Source organism: Mus caroli, chromosome 5 (genome assembly GCF_900094665.2).
Source record: "Mus caroli chromosome 5, CAROLI_EIJ_v1.1, whole genome shotgun sequence".
Classification (NCBI taxonomy): Eukaryota; Metazoa; Chordata; class Mammalia; order Rodentia; family Muridae; genus Mus; species Mus caroli.
The window spans coordinates 11,896,394-11,918,374 of NC_034574.1; the positions used below are offsets into that span (position 1 = coordinate 11,896,394).

The 21,981-nt window shown below is 33.9% G+C and overlaps 1 protein-coding gene across 2 annotated transcripts in view; it reads left to right on the plus strand.

The window, feature by feature from the left end:
* Positions 1 to 12,057, plus strand: part of Hgf (hepatocyte growth factor) — a 68,168-nt gene extending 56,111 nt beyond the window's left edge. For both annotated transcript variants that reach the window (XM_021162276.2, XM_021162278.2), the window contains exons 12-18: positions 2,868 to 2,906; positions 4,546 to 4,642; positions 6,519 to 6,593; positions 7,667 to 7,813; positions 8,244 to 8,350; positions 8,468 to 8,613; positions 11,736 to 12,057. In XM_021162276.2, the coding sequence (XP_021017935.1) occupies positions 2,868 to 2,906; positions 4,546 to 4,642; positions 6,519 to 6,593; positions 7,667 to 7,813; positions 8,244 to 8,350; positions 8,468 to 8,613; positions 11,736 to 11,903 (779 nt within the window). In that variant the 3' untranslated portion in view covers positions 11,904 to 12,057. The remainder of the gene's footprint in view (positions 1 to 2,867; positions 2,907 to 4,545; positions 4,643 to 6,518; positions 6,594 to 7,666; positions 7,814 to 8,243; positions 8,351 to 8,467; positions 8,614 to 11,735) is intronic.
* Positions 12,058 to 21,981: the final 9,924 nt, after the last annotated feature.

Sequence of the window (21,981 nt, forward strand, 5' to 3'; positions counted from 1 at the left end):
ATTAATTGCAATAAATATTTTCACACTGTCATTTTTGCAAGTTGTATTTATATCCAGGATTTATTTACATTTTCTCCCTGGTGAAAGGCTAATACAATTTATCTTTAGAAGATTTGAGTTCTTGTTATTTTTTTAACCGCAGTTACAATATTCATCACTTTTCACTATATATTTTTCCTCACAACATGCGAAGATTTGTGTTCTTTAAAATTACCAAATAGTATCTAGCATACACTGTGGGGTGAGTTTATCAAATAGGAAACAATGAAGAAATAGCTATATGCTTTGTCTATATATATGTACACACACACACACACACACACACACACACACACCTCTTAATGTATCTTGAGTAAATTGTAGTCATTGAGAATGGAGTAGCTGATTTCAACTCAACTAAGTAGAAAAATCAGTTCCATGGCTCTGTAAGTGGATACGTCAACTACTTACTATACTTTTGACTCGTGTTCTNTATTTGCAAAATTCNATAATGAAAGCAATAATTTTGCTGGGCTATTGTGAATAGACTCTATAAGAATTAAAATAGTCTTTGTTCATAATTTTTAATGTTTATTGAGCTGCTATTATATACAAATGCTTATGCAACATGCTGCTTATACAAAATTATTTATACATTGTTTCTTAATCTCAAGTGATTTGCAGTATGGAGGAAACAAACTATTATAAAGCACTATAACCATGCTATAAATATACTAATATATAAAATGGTAATGGGAAATAGATGTTTGGTTGGAGACATAAGCTATATTAATAGTGTTTTGAATTTCAGCTGGAAATTTGAACTATAAGAAATGAGTTATATTCATGTTTTCAATAAGAACCCCTACGCTATAGTTTGAGGCTGTTCAGAAATGTACACACACACACCCACAAACACACACATACACACACACATATATTTTCCAACCTTTTGTAAGTAAAATTTATAATTGATAAAATTGTAGAGTGCTTTCCTTTATATTTAAATTGAGCCATAGGCACAAGATTCTCTTTTATTTTTTTTAATTAATAATTTTTTTATTCACTTGATATTCCAAGCTTGGTTTGCCCTCCCTCCTCTCCTCCTAACCCCACCCTTACAAATATCTCCCACTGTCCTCCCTCCCCTTTCCCTCAGAGAAGGGGAAGCCATCCTTGAGTACCACCACACCCTGGACATCCAGCTGCCCTAGTTTTCTTGTTTATTTGTGAGTAGTGGAGCAGATAGAGGAAGGGAAGTGAAGGAAGAGAGATGTAGCTAGTGCTCTAGAGGGAGACAAAAACACCCCACAACACCTTTTTTCAGTGTTTTTCTTACAGTGAGCAGAAGAACTTACAATATTCAAATGAACCCAGAAAATTACAATGCTAGAATCTTGTTGACCTGACATTTCACTTTGAAGCTCAAAAATACTGACCTAGAACAATTCAAATAATTATTATCACCAAGCCATTAATTATTACAAACTTCAGATATAAATTTGTTTTAAGCGTTTCAAACTAAATAAAGACACGGACATGAAGTAACCAGAGGAGGAACTAATCATATTTAATGTGGAATATACTATAGAACACATATCTTAATCTTAGTTGTAAAAATGTAAGGGATGAATATCAAATTACTCAAACATGTCAAGTAATAAACTTGAGTAGACCAATGAATATCTTTGCTGAGTTAGAGCCTACACATTGCCTCAGTCCATCTCTGTACTATAAACTGAAAACCTAGTCCCGAGAGGACCCCAAGGGAATACCATCCACATAAAGTAAAGGAAAATGACAGAATTTATGTTTGTCTGTATCTTTATCCACCTATAATATCTCAACCTGGAAGTGAACATGAATCAAAACCCTTTCGCGTGCATTAATTCTCTCAAGTACTCTCATAAATAACAACCAAATTTGCATTCCAAAGGTGTCTATGTGTCATTATTGTTTTGTTGCTGGATTATCTGAGCTCAGAGCATTTCCAGGGATTAACGGCCAGCTGTGTCTAAACTGAGCCTAGCTGAACTCCATGCCATCAATTCTGAAGAGTTAAGACATAAAGCTTCAGGAAATGTCTTGTGTCTCATTCATTACTGTTCAAGCATTTCCAAAATCCTAGCATCTTTTAAGCTTTTCTTTATGCAGCAATTAAACTCCAGTAGAAAGTTCATGGAAAAGCAATAAGTCATGGGGGTTCAGGTAGAGTTTTTTTTTTTTTTTAAACATCTGGAAAAGCTAACGTCTACTATATTCTATCAACAAAAATAATTATTTACCCATGTTTCAGCAGAGTTGACATTAATTTCTATTTCCCAAATTCTTGCATACGTTTTAGAAAGCATCTGCATTTTCAATTATCTTCACTCAAGTATAAATAAAAATAGGTTATAGGAAAAAGTAAATAGTTCAGATTGCAGTGAAAATAAAGCAGTCAGTCTACACGGAGTCTTCACTCAAACAATAATAACATGAATGCTAGTATATGGAATGGCCATGGTGTACAGTGCTGAATATCTTGCAGAGAGAGGTAATCTCCTGGTACTGTGTAGAATTCAGTCTGACAAAACCATGAAGCCACAACCACATGCAGCCTACAAAATAGCAAAACAAGACTTTGCCCATATTAGATAGTATCAAAAATAAGATACTGACAGTGTTAAATAGGAAAAGAGCAGAATAACTTAGAAAAATTATATTCTATCTATAATTTATTTCTATAACAATAATGTTAGCAAATTATTCATTTTGAAATAAATGAAATGTCAACAATAACAATTTTAGTAAATGATCACAAATAGATTTCAGTGTCGTAGTCTGGTTTTATATAGATGAATATGTGCACATGAATATATAATTTATCATAATATTTGTTTCTACAGGTGAAGGAGATACTACACCTACAATTGTCAATTTGGACCGTGAGTAGTATTCAAAATATAAAATATAATTGACTTTCTATGTGTCACAAATGATTCGATACTGTTTTCACTGAAAGAATAAAAATAGAAAAAAATTACAAATAAATCACTTGTTCATATGAAAAATATTTAACACTATAATAACATCTCTTCAAAAGTCAATGTATTTCTTTTCCTTTCATGTTTAAGTTCTATGTATATATGTGTGTCTATAAGAGGGATGTGCACATTGGTGCATTTTTCCAAGGAGATCAGAAGATGGGTGTCAAATCCCCTCAAGCGTATAGTGAGCCACCTGATATGGATGTTGGGAAATGAACTCAGGTCCACTGCAAGATCAGCACTGCTTGCTAAACTATATCTCTGGCTTCTATATGTGAATTCAGTTCCTCTATAAGTGCAGTACTGATTACAGAACCGTTTCTCTGGCTTCTATTTGCTTTTATTTTAAAGTATGTAATTACCTAATATTAGATTGGTAGATGTGAAATAGTTAAAAAAATTCATATAACTTTGAAGTATACTTATGCAGTTCTAATTTGAAGATGACCATATGCAATACACACACACACACACACATGTATCACCCTCCTAGAGATATGAGAATAATAACAACAGAATAAAGAGGACAGTTTCATAGTATCTATATTCTTTTCTGCCTTAAAGCTCTTCATCAGCCCTGTGGTCTGTTACATAAGACATGATCACATCTGAGATATTCACCTAATCCTCACAATAAGAAACTGGTGGGGACATTTGGTTTTTGTTTTTCACATATTTCTTAGACTGAAAGGAGTTATTCAAATATTTTGTTGTTTATAAAAAAATTAAAACATTTGTTATGCCCCAGGCTGAGGAAGCAAGAGGAAATCTAATCTAGACCATGGAGAGAGTACAAGAGACTAGATAGAGAACACAGCACAGGGTCAAGAAAACATCCATTCCAAAGAGTCTGAATTAGCTCATTTTAACAGCGGTCTGGTCTTAATAATGCTGTTAATATAAAAGTTCTATAGGTAGTAAGGGAATTTAAAATTCTTACCTCTCAAATCCAAAATAATCAATTACAGCTTTGTACTTTTCTCACTTTGGCTATTTCATTGCTTATCAACCTGTGGGTTATAATCCCTTCATAGGTTAAATCACTCCTTCACAGGGATTGAGTATCAGATATCCTGCATATTAGATATTGATGCTATGACATAATAGTAGCAGAATTACAGTTACAAAATATCAATGAAAATAATTTTGTGCTTGAGGGTCAGCACAACACGACAAATTGCATTAAAATGTCTCAGCATTAGGAGGGATGAGAACCACTGGGCAATTACAGTGTGTACAGAGATCAGTGAATGAAACACGCTAGTGATGGATTTGAAGAATTTGTTCTTTGTGCTTGGTGACCAAAGCATTGTTGCTATCACTGCAAGCCTGCTTTGTGGTGATAAAGTTTTTTTGTGTCGCTCAACAGCAAAGATGAGGGTAGCAAGTACCTTAGGCTTGAGATACAGTTGTGGACTTTCTTCAAAAGGCTGTTTTAATACAACCACACTAGTCACATCTGTCTAGTGATCACTTTGACTTAATAAAAGTAAAGAGCTCTGTTTTGACAAATGTTTGATGTCGTCCTGTTTTTTAGATCCTGTAATATCCTGTGCCAAAACAAAACAACTGCGGGTTGTAAATGGCATTCCAACACAAACAACAGTAGGGTGGATGGTTAGTTTGAAATACAGGTAATTATGAGTGATCACAAATCACAATATTCTGAATATTTGTAAAACCGTATTTTCAGCCTGTGATTGCAAGAAGATTGCTCCCCATACAAGACACTAAGCTGGGGACCAGGGACTGATTTCTGTCCTTACCAAACTGCATACACTAGACTATATAATAGCATGTGAAGACTTTTTAAGGTCTAACAAGGCTTCCATTAATACTGATACCATCTGACACAGGTTCTGATGAACTAGAAGAAAGTGACACAAAAGAGCGAACTTATAATTTTATTTTACCTTGATAGCTATGGTACATATATTAATTTTAAAATCTAGACTATTTTAAACATACATAGTCTAAGATGTTTTTATATAATCACAGAAATGCCCTATTTGTTTTTAGTTTCTAACATTAGTGAAATGAGAAATAGTTATGTTAAAGTGTTTCATTATGGAAATCAATGACTTATTAGAATAATGGGGTGGTTTTGATTTTTGTAACTTGCTTGGATACAGAATTTTTAATATGTCTATTTCTGAAATCTCTTAAGAATTACTGATATGATCTATGTAAAATCAATATGCACATTATATAATAGAGAAACTTAGAACCGTGTCATAAAAATTAAGTATCTGACTTACATTGTTCATATCCTATGTATACTAGTCCACAGGTCCTTTTCAACCCAATTTCTTAGTAACCACATCTGTTTGGTTATTTTTCCAAAAATACACTGAAGGGAATAGAAGTTAAGACTCAATATATACTGTCATCCTCCTATGGGGTAAGCCATAAATAATTGCCCCTTCAGCTGAGAGTGTCTAGGATTGCCCTCTTGCAGCTTATGCAGCTGTTCTCCTTGGAAATGAGAATTGTGGAAAGCTGTAGTCTTTCTACATTTCAGCCAAAAAGAAATTAATTTACAGATTTTGGGAATCAGCAAGTAAATTCTTTATTCTTCCGAAAAAATGTTTTAATAATTTCCTAGGTGGTTTATTTTCAAAATTATTTCAACTTTCATAAGTGAACAACCAAAGTACTGACCTTACACTTGGCAATGTATTCAAACCTAGCTGTACTTTGTCACATGAACCCTAAATGGTGAGTTTGAGGGGATAGCTCACTGAAGAAAATCGTGTCTGCAAGGTCTTTAAAAAAATCTAGTGCTGCAAAAAAAAAAAAACAAAAAAACAAAAAAACAAAAACCAACCAACCAAACAACAACAACAACAAACAAACAAACCCCCAAAACTATTAAATAATGGTTGAGGAAAAACGGAATGATGTAAAGGATATTGGGCAGTTTATCCAAGTTCTTTAATGAAATCTCATATTATTTTTATAATCAAATGCTGATATTCAAACACTTCCACAGTTTTGTTAATTTAAATTATCCTATATTTTCACCATATATTGTAGACGGATAGAAGCATAAATACATTCACTGGAAGTATATACTGATGTGTAGTGATTATATTTTCTCTTGTAAAACTTGATGTCCTAAAATTTAGTCACATTGGAGAACAATCATTGATGCCACCATCACCCGATACCACCAAAGCACTGTACTGTGTCTTTTTTGGTTTTTCAAGGCAGGGTTTCTCTGTGTAGCCCTGAATGTCCTGGAAGTCATTCAGTAGACCAGGCCTGCCTGCCTGCCTCTGCCTCCCAAGTGCTGGGATTAAAGGCATGCATTACCACTTCCCAGCTTTTTTTTGTTTTTTCTTTTTTTGTACTGTAGTGTGTCTTGTTCCAACTGAGTGGATTATTTTCACTTTCCTTGACAATTCATTTAGTTTTGATGAATGAAGCCATTGGATAAGTAACTGGGCAGACAATATTTATTTTGTTTGTTTTTCTGCTAAGATCTTATTGTACTTTTTACTTTCGTAGAAACAAACATGTCTGTGGAGGATCACTGATAAAGGAAACTTGGGTTCTTACTGCCAGACAATGCTTTCCAGCCAGGTAAGATAGCTACTAAAGCAACAGACAGACAATGCTTTCCAGCCAGGTAAGATGGCTACTAAAGCAACACTTGTTTGGGGTATTTAAATGAGTCTCCTATTTTGACTTTGATATCAAGCATTTATTTTTCACAAGAATCTAATTAAAATCAGTGAAGCAATTCCTTTAATTTAAATTAAAAGTGTGGCGTGTGCGTGCGTGTGTGTATGTGTGTGTGTGTGTGTGTGTGTGTATGTGGGTGTATAGTTTCCATGTTTTGCATGTTGAGGTCAGAAGACAACTTGCGGGAGTCAGTTTTCTCCATGTGGGTCTCAGTAATGAAATCGAGACTGCCTTGTCAGCCTTTCCTTTTAAAATTTACTTATGAACATTGGCTGCACTTACATTTTCATATTTAGTGCTAATTCAAGGTTTTCCTGTTCATTCAGTTAACTGTTTTTATGATTGGTTTAGTCTTACTTGGGAAAATGAATTTTTTTGAATTATGTAAACAAATCATGGCCCTACTTCCCATTTGCATTCTTCATTTCTGGGTAGAAACACCTTTCCTGACAACCAGCAGGCTTCCTTGAATCCCTGCATTGCATTTTGTAGATAGAGACTGCATTAGGAGTAACTTGGGGATAATTTCAAAGGAAATTGCATCAGCAAAGATAAGGAGACTACACTTGGAGCTTACTTCTTGCTTCTCTTCTTATCTCTTGTTTTGGAAAAATCTTCAATCTTAGTGATAAACTGAATATATACGCTGAAAGTAAACAATATGTATAATCACATTATAATTTGTGTAAAGAACAAGAGGATTTTAAAAATAGGCACATTACTTTATAGCAAGTATAATAAAACATTCCATAGTCATAATCCTCCTTTTAGAGTTTCTTCAACTTCAAAGCCTTTTCTGTCTCAGTACATCTGTGGTGTTCAGAATCTCTCTGAATAAATCAGAGAGATTTTTATTGTACTTTGGATCAAAGTTTAAATGCAGGTGATATCATTACAAGTTAAAATAACAATATAAATTAATAATAATCTATAATTATAAAGTATAGTTTGCATGTTAATTTTCTATCTAGAAACAAAGACTTGAAAGACTATGAAGCTTGGCTTGGCATCCACGATGTGCATGAGAGAGGCGAGGAGAAGCGCAAGCAGATCTTAAACATTTCCCAGCTGGTCTATGGACCTGAAGGCTCAGACTTGGTTTTACTGAAGCTTGCTCGGTGAGTTTCTCAGATTTTGTGTTTTAATGGAAACTACATTTATTAAAACATGTTCAGCTGCTTTTCTTTTTCTGTTGCATGTATATTTATTATCTTATATATTATGGATATATATTTCTGGGTCCATACATATCTATATATCAGAAAGAGGTGTCATATGATTTTCAAATAGCAATAAGTAATTTTGGTGCAATATTTTTAAATTGAAGCTTAATATGCAATTTTTTTTACTTTTTAGAAAAATCAAGGTAATAATTTTATACAGTGAGCATTTATTTTATATAATATATGTATATATGTAATACACACACACACATATATATATATGTAAAAACCAGGTGTAACATTGCACATACACTGAATGTACATGTACATTTCTTTAGAGTTGTACCCTTATACAGAATACTCACACTATATTTTGTCTTTTCAGACCTGCAATCCTGGATAACTTTGTCAGTACAATTGATTTACCTAGTTATGGTTGTACAATCCCTGAAAAGACCACCTGCAGTATTTACGGCTGGGGCTACACTGGATGTAAGCTAATTTTTAAGACATGAGGCAATAGTTATCTAGCATATGGAAGTTTTGTTTATTTCTTTTCTTGCCTTTACTCACGCTCATTAAAGTGTCTGTTTTTTGGGGCCATTGCAGTGATCAACGCGGATGGTTTACTACGAGTAGCTCATCTGTATATTATGGGGAATGAGAAATGCAGTCAGCACCATCAAGGCAAGGTGACTTTGAATGAGTCTGAGTTATGTGCTGGGGCTGAAAAAATTGGATCAGGACCTTGTGAGGTAAAAATCATACAAACAAATAAATACAAGTAGTTTAATGAAGTACGTTACTGAATGCACACAGGTATATCCTTGCTAGAAACCCAGAACTTGGGAGGCTGAGGCAGGAGGATTTTAAGTAACTTTCAAGAATTTGTCTTAAAAAACAATGTCATATTTTCTTGTTCATTTTCTGTTTATCTTTGTCAAATCAAGATACTTGAAAACCAACCTATTCCTCTAAAGAAGACTAGAAATTGCCCTCTATAATTTTTGTTTATTTCTTTTAATTGATTGTGAACAGGTCCATGCTTCATTCACAAAACAAACAAATAAAACCAAAAACTAAAGAACAGCAACACAAAAAATGCTAAAGGCATTTATTTGTCTCTAAAAAGGATGCTATTCAAACTCCCAAAGTCTCAGAGGAAGCTGTGCTTGCTAGAAGTACTCAGATTAATTTTCTAGTGTTTTTCTAAGTTTGTCTATCTTTGTGAGTCTCTCTTTCAATATGAACTCTATTATTAATATTGAGAAATACATGCTATGGGTAGCACCCTTAAGAAATATGTTATTCATATTTCTAAAAAAGTTCTATTTGTTTTGAAATCAATGGTCAATGTTAGTGACTTTAATAGCTTGATTATTTTTATTTGTTAAGCAACTGCTCATACAGTTTGACAGGATTCCCATTTTTGTTTTACATAGACAAGCTGCTAAGCTATCATTTTAGATACACTCCAAATGTGAGAAGTATCTTTTCAAGCCTCATAGTTGTTGGATACTGGAATACTTTGTGTAGTAAATTCAATAATAGTGAAATAGTTAACATGTAAAAGAATATATGTCCTAATGTAGAATATAAGCACACTGAAATGTATGCATGGCATATGTGTGTGTGTGTGTTTGTGTATACCATATCTTTCTCTGAAATTTTATTCCTGAAAAGTATGTGTTTATTGAAGTCTGGACAGCTGCTTCAAATGATAAATTTAAATAGGGGTTTATTTCTTTCTAGCCAGTGAGCATTATTATGGTATAATGAGAGGGACATTTAATAAGGAGGGAAGATACCTTTTTAAGTCGAAGAGTTCTGTGAATCAGACTCAGGAGTTTAGAATCACATCAGGTTGTAGGATCCTCTAGGGGAGATGCAGGTGCCTTCTCCTCCCTCATTACTCATGACATGGGAACGTGAAGTGATTGCCTTCTCTATCATTATCATGTTTCTGTTCTTAGTTTCCAAACTTTCCCTTTACATTATTTGTCCTTTTGTCACTTGTTTACAATTTCTACATTCATGAAGCAGACTTAGTTTGTTATCACTTTCAAATCTTCTACAGAAGGCAACCGTCATCCTGAAGGGATGCATGTTCACATAGGACCTTTTCTGCTCCCTGCCCCTCTCTTCACTTCTCCTTCCTTCTCACCTCTATCTATCATTTGATTATTTCATCAGTCAAGAATGTTTGAGTAGAATGTCCCTCAATGTCAGTATTGTACAAGTAGCATAGCATCTACTGAAAGTCTCCAAAGAAAGTAACTTTGAAAAATGTCTGACAGGGGTCACTGGTGTATTATTCAAACATCAATTTCATTACTTTATGAAATTTTGTAAATAAAAGACTTGAGAAAATAAAGGAATTTTGTTCTGTTTAACATTTGACTTCATGGCTACCTTAATTTCCCTATCAAAAGTATCAATAGTTCCTTCTTTCTGTACACAGTACAGGAGTAACTTTTGCATCATTTAATTTTTTAAAAAATTATATCACTTTTAGAGGAAAATGAAGATAACCAATAACATTTTCTTTATGTAAAAATCTCTAAATCTAAGCACTGTGTTCTTTATTTGTGTGCATATATGAGTGCTTGAATACATATATGTACACTGTATGCAGGCTTAATGCCCATCAAAGCCAGAATAGGTTGTCAGGTTCCCAGGAGTAGGAGTTATACACAACTGTATGTCACCTCCGATGAGTGCTGGGAACCAACCATGAGTCCTCTGAAAGAATCTTCTTAACTGTTGACCAACACATCAAAAGCCCTGTCCTGTGATAGTGTTCTTTTGTTAGTTGGATATTTTATTTATTTGCATTCACACTTTATCCCTTTTTCTGGTTTCCCCTCTGCAAAGCCCCTATCGCATCCCCCATTACCCTTCTTCTATGAGGGTGCTCCCCCACCCACCTACCTAGTCCAGCCTTATCACCCTAACATTCCTCTACACTGGGACATCAGGTGTTCACAGGACCAAGGGCCTCCCCTCCCACTGACAAGGCCCCTTTATGTCCTTCCATCCTTCCCCTAACTCCATAGGGGGGTCCCTGTGCTCAGTCAAATGGTTGGCTGCGAATATTCACATCTGTATTGGTTAAGATCTGCCAGAGTCTCAGGAGACAGCTGTATCAGACTCCTGTCAGCAAGCACTTCTTGGCATCAGCAATAGTGTTTGTGTTTGGTGTCTGCATGTGGGATGTATCCCCAGGTGACTGTGTTCTTAAGAAGCTGCATGGCATATAAAAGTGATACAGTAAACTTATAACAGTAATGGATAAAAGTGTAGTATGAATATATCCATATTCATTTAATCAACCTTCATATATTCATATGCATACAATATATATGTACAAGTTAATTTATATTCATTTGTAAGATGCCTTTACCCAATGACATAATATTGTTATCAAATAAAAGAGCCATGGAATCATAGTTACCTTTTAGAGAAATATATAAATTATAACTATATTAACTACTAATATCAACTGTGAGCAGAAGAATATTTCATGTTCAGAAAGTAATTTCTAAATTATATAGAATTATTGTTTTAATGATAAGAAATGATAACTTAAATTGTTCAGATAATGTGTTAAAGGAAGGATGTTTTGTAAAGAAGAGAAAGTTTAATGAAGTTTAATCAAAAAATCATGAATTAAATGTGAATTTTCTTTGGATTTTATAATTCTACATTTTTCAAATGTCAATATTGAACAGATACCAAGTATAGACACCAAAATAAATATAAGATTGACATTATTGAATGACTATACCTTTTAGCTACAGATCAACAGTGCATGACATTGATGATGTATTGATTTTTACATCCAAAATAATTTGTCAAAATTATCTTTTCTTTTTAGGGAGATTATGGTGGCCCACTCATTTGTGAACAACACAAAATGAGAATGGTTCTTGGTGTCATTGTTCCTGGTCGTGGATGTGCCATCCCAAATCGTCCTGGTATTTTTGTTCGAGTAGCATATTATGCAAAATGGATACACAAAGTAATTTTGACATACAAGTTGTAATAGCCATAGAAGAGGCCAGTGTGTTTGAAGCATCCATGACTACATGAGGATTTCCAAGACTTCAGGATTAAAATGTCACCTAAAACAATCCTAGAACTACTTGAGTGTTGTGAGTGTTCAGATACTCATTAATATATATGGGTGTTTTCTGTTGTATTGTTTGTCAGTGTCCTTTGTAAATGTTCAAGTGAATTAAGGTACCTGCAAGTGCAGTAACATATCTCCTGAAGATACTTGAATGAATTAAAAAAATATAAAATTAGAGTTGCTAGATGCTAAAGTTTTAAAGAAAAAGGTTAATTAATCACTCTATGCTGCTTTCCAGGTTAATATCTTAGTGATGAATAAATCATATGTTAAACATTATTTTAACCCCACCAAAACAATTTATACATTGTTTTAAAATTGTAACTCTATATTAAATTATATTACATTTCATATGCCATATGTTATAGTTCATTCATTTTTTACAAGATGTATCCTCTAAATACTGGCACACAAACATCCATGGAGGAAAGCACATACCCATACCACATGGTGAGTTCACATGCAGCATATATTATAGTTTAAACCATGACGTATCTAGTATACTCTCTAAATATTTTGGGCATATGTATCTATATTTCTTCTAGAATTTAAAAGTTTTGAATGATCATTGAGAATATTCAGGAAAGGTACAAGATATATACATACATGTATGTATATGATATATGTATATGATATATGACCGCCACTGGACAGTGTTTAATGTGAGGACAGGATCCATAGGACAAAATGACTAGCCTTGTTGTTTATTTATATTTATTATCCTAGTAATTTTGTGTGCTTTCTAATTCCTAAAAAACAAAACATAGTATGTATATTTGTATTATTTCTTTCCTCCAAATCTGGGCTACTTATTTATGCAGGATATTGGTAGATCAATCTTCTTAGAACATCTATTCAGTTGTCAAATGTACATCTTAATGAAGAAATTCAAAAGTGTCTCTGTCACTAAAAATGTATTTATATGGGTTATTTTTAAAACTTGCTGCTGCAATTGGCTTCTAGTTCATTCTTCTTACATTTAAAAAGATTAACATAAAATATCTATACTGCAATACTTTGTAAATATCCTTTCATTAAATTTTACTTTGAAATAATTTTTCAATGCAAATACTTTTCTCAATCTAAAAATTCTTAGCCTTGGAATAATAGGAAAAAATATGAAATGAAAGGAAGAACTAGTTTTTCTAAATTCTTTAATTCAATTACTTTAAAATGTATAATTCTTTCTGAAAAATCAGGTATGTTATACAGACATTATTATATTATCTCATTCCTTTTAACAAAGCTCTTTCCCAATGATATGGAATATTCATTTAAATTTTATAACCTGTGTGTAATATTCAGATTATATTTATTAGTCTACTTGCCATGACTAGCTAAAACTTGTGTATTTATCCAAAAGTAACATATTAAAAAGGAACAAGACAGCGTCTAAGATTCTCACAGTATTCATATATAAATTAGGAAAATTAAAAGTTACTGTTTTGGGGTTTTAAATGTGAAGGTTCACATTTTCCAGATCGGATTCTCTTTATCCAAATAATACCCCAATGCATTCCCCAAAGTGCTTCCAGTGAAGAAACCCAGAAATTCTTCCATGAGCTATGACATGTGTGTGTATATGTCATATATATGCATACACATTTGTATGCACATATGTTTGTGATCACATAGACACTGTGTTGAGAGACTCAGTGAACTGCTAGGTCATATCATTTTAACCTTCACTTAACATTTCTTTCCCTTTTATAATCCACCATTTTTATGAAACAGAAATTTAAAGTTATATTATTAAAATATTGATACTTTGATAAAGCTATTATGATAGTTGTAATGCTTTAACATACTGACATTTTATGATACTTCTTTCACTGTATTTTTTGTAAGCATCCACAAACAGAGAAACAACAATTACCTAGAAACAATATGCAGTCAAATTTTCAGATACTTTGGAATCAGTGTTTCTAAATTTTTTAAAGAGGTAAACAAGTACCAAAATCACCAAAAATGGGACATGAAGCTACTCTCCCTATGAAGTTCCTTTGCAATAGGGCAAAGAAGATGGCTTTGATGATGAACAAGGTCTGTAGTGTTTTACTTGGTAGGAGAGGGTATATTTATCTTGTCAACAACCCTATGTACAGGATGGCCTTCTATGAATAAAGTTAAGAAAAAGGAAAAGAGAGGAAAATTTCAACTTATCTAGAAATCTTTATAATATTGTGTCAAAGACAAGAGGAGCTTTCAAAGGCTGGTTTTGTTTTGACCAAGTAACAGTTAGACACTGTTATAATTGTAGACATTTTCTTATGTCTGCAGGAATAAAAGAGTAAAATTAGCCATATGCCTCTGCTGTGCAGAGGGATGATAATAATTCTTTTGTATATTCTTTAATGTTATTGTAAAATATAAAGTAACTTTTACCTATTTGCTGTGGGCAGGTCCTCAGTGTAATGGTTTATAGCAAGTCAGTCTATGGCATTAACAGGCTCTTGCTTGCTATCTAAGTGTTTCAAGCTACATGAATGTGAAACACTGGAAGGCAAGAAAAATAACCATAATGGCATGTGTTAGCAAAACTGTATTTCATTTATTCCTGTGGATATTTCTTGCTGGTACCAATGGTACTGTACAAAGTGAATGTTCCAGCCTTAACATCCCCTGGAAAGAGCACTGTCAAGAACGGGGAGTCCTGTCAGGCATGTTCTTGTTTCTAAGTATTTTTCTTTTTAGAAAATAAATACTAGCTTTGTAACATAGAGGAGACTGAAATAGAAAATGTCAGTACTATATCATGTTCAGTAAAAGCAAACCTTACATTGATTTATTGAAGTACAACCATCACTACTTCACCCACTGTGTGTATGCAACCACACATTTACATTTATAGAAAACTCATAAAATAAAAAGGATTTGGGTGATAACAACACACTTGCGTCTTCCTAAGTTTTATTTGCAATGAATGGTTCTTCTTAATTAAGTACAAGAAAAAATGTTATCTTTCAAAATTCAACTGAAGTTTGTACCAAGAATGTATTAAATAAGAACACATGAACAAGCCAAACACAAAAATGTTAACCTGTCCTGCATCCTTGCCTCTTGACAGTGCCGCTCTTACATAGGTTCACTCTTGTTTGCACAGAAGGCTTCTGTCCTTTGGAAGCTGAAAACCGAATACTGTGGCTATGGCGGCTTGTCAGCCTGTGTACAGAGGATAATGATAAGCTGTCAGTTGAGTGGGATAGCTGGATGCTTACCCCCAAAAAGGAACACTGTGGTGATGACTTGTATTATACATTCTCTGTAGTTAATAAAGTTGTTATTTTTATAACCATGATTATATTATTATTCTTAATAATAATAAAATATTTTACCAAAATGGCTCCCTTTCTCTTTTATAATTCCATGTATAGACAAATTTGTAATTGTCCTAGGATTTTAAACTGGCAAGCAGCAGTAACATGGATTTATTGACAGAAATGTCATTCATTTTGTTATGAGAAATATAAAACGTCTATATAAATCTACATAAAAATTTTATTTTTTCTGACTTCTTTCCGTGGCATGGTCAGGTGATCAGAAAATAATTAATACCTATGTTTTTGGAACTCTCAAGTGAAAAATGGATTATATTGTGCATTGTTTAGATTTGCTAGAGAGCTACTTTGCTATATTTTGCAACTGTATATAAAACATTAATGTCACTGACTTTCTCATTCAGCCATAATTTATAAAATTGCTTTAAAATTTTAATTAAGTTATGGCATCTTTACAGGACACTCAATAATTTCACAATACATATGAATCTAAAGAGCTTATTTACCTCAAACTGGAAGAACTAATTATTAATATTCTAGTGAGGAGCCCTGAAACATCATTGATTATTTCTAAGTTTACCATACCATCTCTCCCCAACCCAATGATTGTAAAAGCAGGTACTCTTACATAGACTCTGACTTCAAATGATGAATCATACATAACTTGACAGATGTAGTAAAACAGCTGATCATTTTAGTGATTATGCTTAAAATAGAATGTGGACACTGGTTCAAATATCAGTATAATGTTTAAGCACGTATACAACGAATTAAAAGAATTCCCTTTATTCTCTAAAAGTCTATCTCATGTATTCTTTTCTTTCAAGTAAAGAGTCCTCAGAGCTTCTTCAAGTAACGGCATTTAATCATTTTCTCAATAGGAGAGCAAACTTCCTAAGGAAACTCGGAAAGTTTGGGTTTCTAATGTAGCATTGTTTACTGTTCTCTATGGTGAAGCTCTAATTAATCTCTAATCACTAATGATTATGATTAGACTTATGATTTTACAGTAATTATTTACATGTTTAAAGAATAACTCACTCATGCTTTTTTTGTAAATGTTCTTAGATCTATTTTCATTAAGGGGTTAGTATTGAAATTTATTTTTAGTTGCTAAAATAAAGTAATATTTTCATATGCATTTTAAATTTTTATTTAGTATTTGAGAATTTTATACACATATACAGTATATTTTCATCGTATTCACAACCTTCTCAACTCATCATAAATCCCTTCATATCCTCTCCTAACATCATGTCATATATTGTTATGACCCACTGAGGCCAATTAGAGCTGTCTATGTGCACATGTATGTGGGGCAGTCCAGCAGGGCCCAGTAATTAATCCCGATTTGTCCAAGACCCTAAAGAAACCCCTTCAATCTGCATTCCCTCCATGCATTGGTCCAGGAGTTCTCTCAGGGTTCTCCGTCATTAATCTCCTAACAACACCATCCTTCAACTAAGCAGCTCTAAACTAGCTCTCCACACCCCCTTAATCAATGACAAGCTTGTCATGCATAAGTAACTGCCAAAGTTTTACACTAAAGAGCCTGTGATTATCTTTTGCTGTTCACGTTCACAAATATTCCTGTTGCATGTGCTATTTTTGAAAGAATAAATTCATTGCAAGTTAACGGTGCATTTGTAGTGATAAAGGGGAAAAATTGAGAGTGTGATCAATGTGTTCTTGCCTAAAGTACATCTAGTGTGATAGAAAAATAATAGCAATAAAACTCATTTTTTTCATAGAACTTGAAAGAAATAATATATTATTAATTAATTGCGGATTAACTTATCATCTAAAGAATAGAAAACGACATTTTAAAAACAAATTAGCAGTATAGCAATATAGACTGAATCTGTCTTACACTGCAACTCCAGACTAGCTTTGGATCTTTAACTCTCTAATATTCTTAAATAACCAGATTTTTACATTCACTATTTTCAGACATTTTCAAAAGTAATCTTCATGCCTGTGTTCGCTAACTTTTCTCTCATATCACTAAACATTCAAATTTCACTTTGTGCCTTTGTGTCTACATCCTCATTACCCATCTACAAGTCACCATCAACTCACATAGTGCTTGCCCCTTCCCATCCATGTGTGGTCATACATGACTGTACTACTGAGCATTATTTTTTAATGTTCATTGGGTTAGTTTATGCTTTATAAACATGAACAACATCTTGTTAGTAACACTTCTATAGACTTTATTTTTCAGAGTGGTAAAAAATATAATGGTGGTAAAAAATAATTTATAATCAACAATATAAAATGCAATATCTTTTTAATTTTTTAGAGTTTAATTAATTAATTTACTTTACATCCCTACATCCTGACCATAGTTTCTTTTTTTTTATTGGTTTTTAAATTTATTTACATTCCAATATTATCCCCCTTCTTGGTTTACCCTCTGCAAACCCACTATCCCTTTCCAATTCCTTCCTGCTTCTATGAAGGTGCTCCCCCACCCACCCAACCACCCATTCACTATTGCCACACTGCCCTAGCATTCCCCTATGTTGGGGCATCCGCTCCCATTGATGCCAGATAAGGCAATTCTCTGCTACATATGCAGCTGGAGCCCTGGGTTCCTCCATGTGTTCTCTTTGGTAGGTGGTTTAGTCCCTGGGAACTCTGGGGGCTAGGGGGTGTCTGGATGGTTGATATTGTTGTTCTTCCTATTGGTTTGCAAACCCCTTCAGTCCTTCCCCTAACTCCTGCACTGGGGTCCCTCTGTGCTCAGTCTGATGCTTGGCTGCAAGCATCTGCTTCTGTATTGGTCAGGCTCTGGCAGAGTCTCCCAGGGGATGGCTATACTAGGCTCCTGTCAGCAAGTGCTTCTTGGCATCAGTAGTAGTGTCTGGGTTTGTTGTCTGCAGATGGGATGGATCCCTAGGTGAGGCAGTCTCTGTGTGGCCTTTCCTTCAGTCTCTATTCCACTTTTTGTTCCTGCATTTCTTTCAGACAGGAGCAATTCTGGGTTAATTCTGGGTCATTTGAGATGAGTAGGTGGCTCCATCCCTCAACCAAGGGCCATGCCTAACCTCTGGATATTGTCTCTACATGTTCTATCTCCCCTATGTTGGGTAATTCAGCTACTGTCATCCCAGTTGGGTCCTGGAAGCCTCTTGCTTTCCTGACAGCTGAGACTTTCTAGTGGCTATCCTCAATTCCCCATCCCCCACAGCTACAAACCTCCATTCAAATTTCTGACCCTTTGTACTTCTCCCACCCCCTGTCTCCTCCCACACCTGATCTTGCTCCCCGACCCTTTCTACCTCCCCCTCCTCTCTCCCTCCAAGGTCCTTCCCTCCCTCTACCTCCTGTGAGTATTTTGTTCCCCTTCTAAGACTGAAGCATCCACATTTGGTCTTCTTTCTTCTTGAGCTTTATATCTGACCAGTTTCTCCCTCCCTCTTTCTGTTCCTCGTCTCCCCACCCCCACCTAGTTCTCTTCCTTTTCTCTTTGGAAAAGGGAGTCCTACCAGGGATATCAACCAGCCTGGGTATATCAAGTTGAAAATTCAGACTCCTTTTAAAGGCTTAATACTGTTTCCAAGAGATTTCAATATGTTTAAAAATTGTGCAATTATTACTAAGGGTTATAAATTTTAAGGCTTACATTTAACTGCTTCAGTTGTACTTGAATAAGTAAATGGGGCTATTTCAAATGACTTATAAATTTTAAATACTAGATGTCACTTGGAAAATATTTTGTGTTTATTAACTGATACATAGAAATTATGCATAGTATTTACAGGCAAAGTGTGATATTTTGACAGTGTGCACATTGGGTAATGTTCAAATCAGAGTAAGTATTGATTTGAACCCACATCATTTCTTCATAATTGTTCTAATGTTTTGAAATAAGCAAGGCTTATTTTGGATCGTTTAGTTGCACACCGGAATGTCTTGCTTTTCCCCTTCTCATTCATGCATGGTCAGAGTTGGCCTATGACATTACTGGGCCAGGCTTGCTTTATTGGGCATTATTTTTAACGTACATTGGGTTCCATTTAATCTGTGGATGAAATGTTATTTAGTACCTGTTGGTCAATGTATGTCCATCCTCCAACTTTTCCCAGATTCTGGTATCCACTCTTGTATTCTCACTGTGAGTCTGCTTTAAAAGCTGCATCTGTGAGTAAGATATGGCCTTCCTGTTTCTGGCTTATTAATGATCACCAGTTCTACCCTTGGTGTTGCAAATAGCAGGATTTAATTAATTTTTATATCTTAATAATATTCTACTATGTTTATCTGCCACACTTTCATCATAATTAATGGATAACTAGATTACTTTCATATCTCATCTTGAATGAAATGTGCTGAAATGAATTTGAAGTGAGGAGTCCTCGTTAGCAGGCAGATTTCATTAACAATAGGGACATTGCTGAATTGTGTGGTTGTTCTATTTTAATTTCTGAGTAATTTCCTTCTTGCTTTCCACAATGGCTCAGCTAATGTACACCAGCATTCCCCTTTTCCTACCCTCTAGTTCTTGTTTTGCTTTGTGGGTTTTTAAAAGTCATCCTTATGGTGAAATGATGGCTCATTGTAGTTGAATTTATGTTTCCATGATGATTGGTGATGTTGAGCATATTTTTATATATGTGCTGTCCATTGACCTCTTCTTGGTTGAGGGTCTGCTGACTGCTGCTTTCTGTTTTCTAAGGATTGGGCTATTTCCATGCTTTCCACTTTGCTGTAGTCAGCTGAGAATTGTACATATTGTAAGATTTACCTGCAGGTCACTTGTGCACTTTATACTTATTTTCTCCAGTACTGTGAGCTATCTTTTCCATTTTGATGGTTTCCTTGGCTGTGCAGAAGTTTTTTAGTTTGTCATTCTATTTTTATAATTTTGTTTTTGTTCTGGTCCTCTTTTTTTTTTTCTTAATTGAAAAAAATGTACAATTGTACTGTGTTGAAGTATGTTTGTTATGTTTTGTTTTAGTAGTTGAAGTTTTGGGGTTTTGTTTAAGTCTATAATACATCTTAATTAAGATGATAGCAAACCAGGGCCTGAATGACTTTGGATTGATGAGCATATAGGATGTAGTTGTATTTTTCATATGAATGTTAACAGATTGTTTTCTAATACCTTTTCTCAACACGTTAAAAAAGTCAACTCAATGTAAGTTTGTGAGGTGACTTTTAAGACCTCTATCCTGTTTAATTATTCAGTTTCTCACTGTGTGTCAAAATTATAAGTTATTATGTTTTATATTTTATAAAATATAATACATTAGGTTTATTGTAAAGTTGATGATCTCACTGTGGTAAATTTTGAACTCAGGTAGCATAATTCCTTAAGCTTTGTTCCTTTCATTAAGGTGAGTTTTTGTCAGTTTGTTTCTCTGTTAGTATAAAATTTAATTGTTTTTTTTTTCTAGATATGTGAAGAGTGTCAGTAGTATACTTTGACATCAAAGTAAAATTGTGTGTGCTTCTATGTTAGTCAATGCCACATGTGCTTGTGTACCCACAGAGTCCAGAAAAGGACGTTATATCTCTTGAGCTGGAGTTACAGTGTTCATGAGCCATGGGATGTAAACTCTGGTTCTGTAGAAGATCAGGATGCTTTCTTAATCACTAAGCCATCTGTCCAGGCACATTTAAATAATACAACTTCATTCCATCTGTGAGCATGGGATACCTTTTCATTATTCAGCATTTACATTGTTGAAAACTTTTATTTTTTGTTACATTTTTTTCTCTGTTCTTAATTTTGCTACTAATATAAGTAGAGTTTAAAAATTTATTTCTTTGATCATCTGCTATCAGTATCTAGAAGCACATTCAAATTTTAAATATCAATTTTGAATCTTGTAGCAGGGCTCAAGTATATCAAATACTTTTCTGCTTCTCATAATGATAATATTGATTTTTCCATTTATTGTATTGATATGGTAGATCATGTACATTGTTTTGCATGTTATGCCATCCTTGGAATAGATTACTGTCAATAATTTGTTGGATTTGGTTTCCTAATGCTTTATGGTTTTTGCATCTATGCTAATCAGAAATAATTTTAGTTACTTTTGTGTGTGCTTGTCTAGTTTTATTATTAGCATAGTTTTACACTGAGATAATAGTTTGAAAGTATGTTCTAAAAATGAGTAATTATTGACTGTAAAAAGTTTATATTTTTCAGCAGTGGTGGCATGTGCCTTTAACTCTAGCACTTGGGAGACAGAATTAGGCAGATCTCTGTGAGTTTGAGCACAGAGAGAGTTGAAGGACAGCCAGAGCTACACAAAGAGACCCATTCTCAAAAATGTTTATACTTTTCTATATGTAGATTGATTTTAAAAATAAATATTGGGAATTCAGTTTTAATAGTTTTATTTTTTGAAATCATTATAGTAGTTTTTGTGTTTCCAAGTCTTCCCTTTAGCTCTTTCCATACCCCTGTCACTCTCTTTCAATTTCATTGCCTCTTTTCTTTTTTAATTATTAGATATTATATACATAATTGGTTTGTATATATTTCTAATACAATCTTCTCAGCCTATGTGTTACTATGGTATATATACTATTGTGTATATTTTCAGGGATGATTATTTGGTTTCTTTCAAATCAATGGTCTTTTGTCTTAGTACACATGCATGTGAGCAAACACAAACACACACACACACACACACACACACACACACACACACGCGAGCGCATGCACAAAACTATTTATAGGGAGACTATTCCTG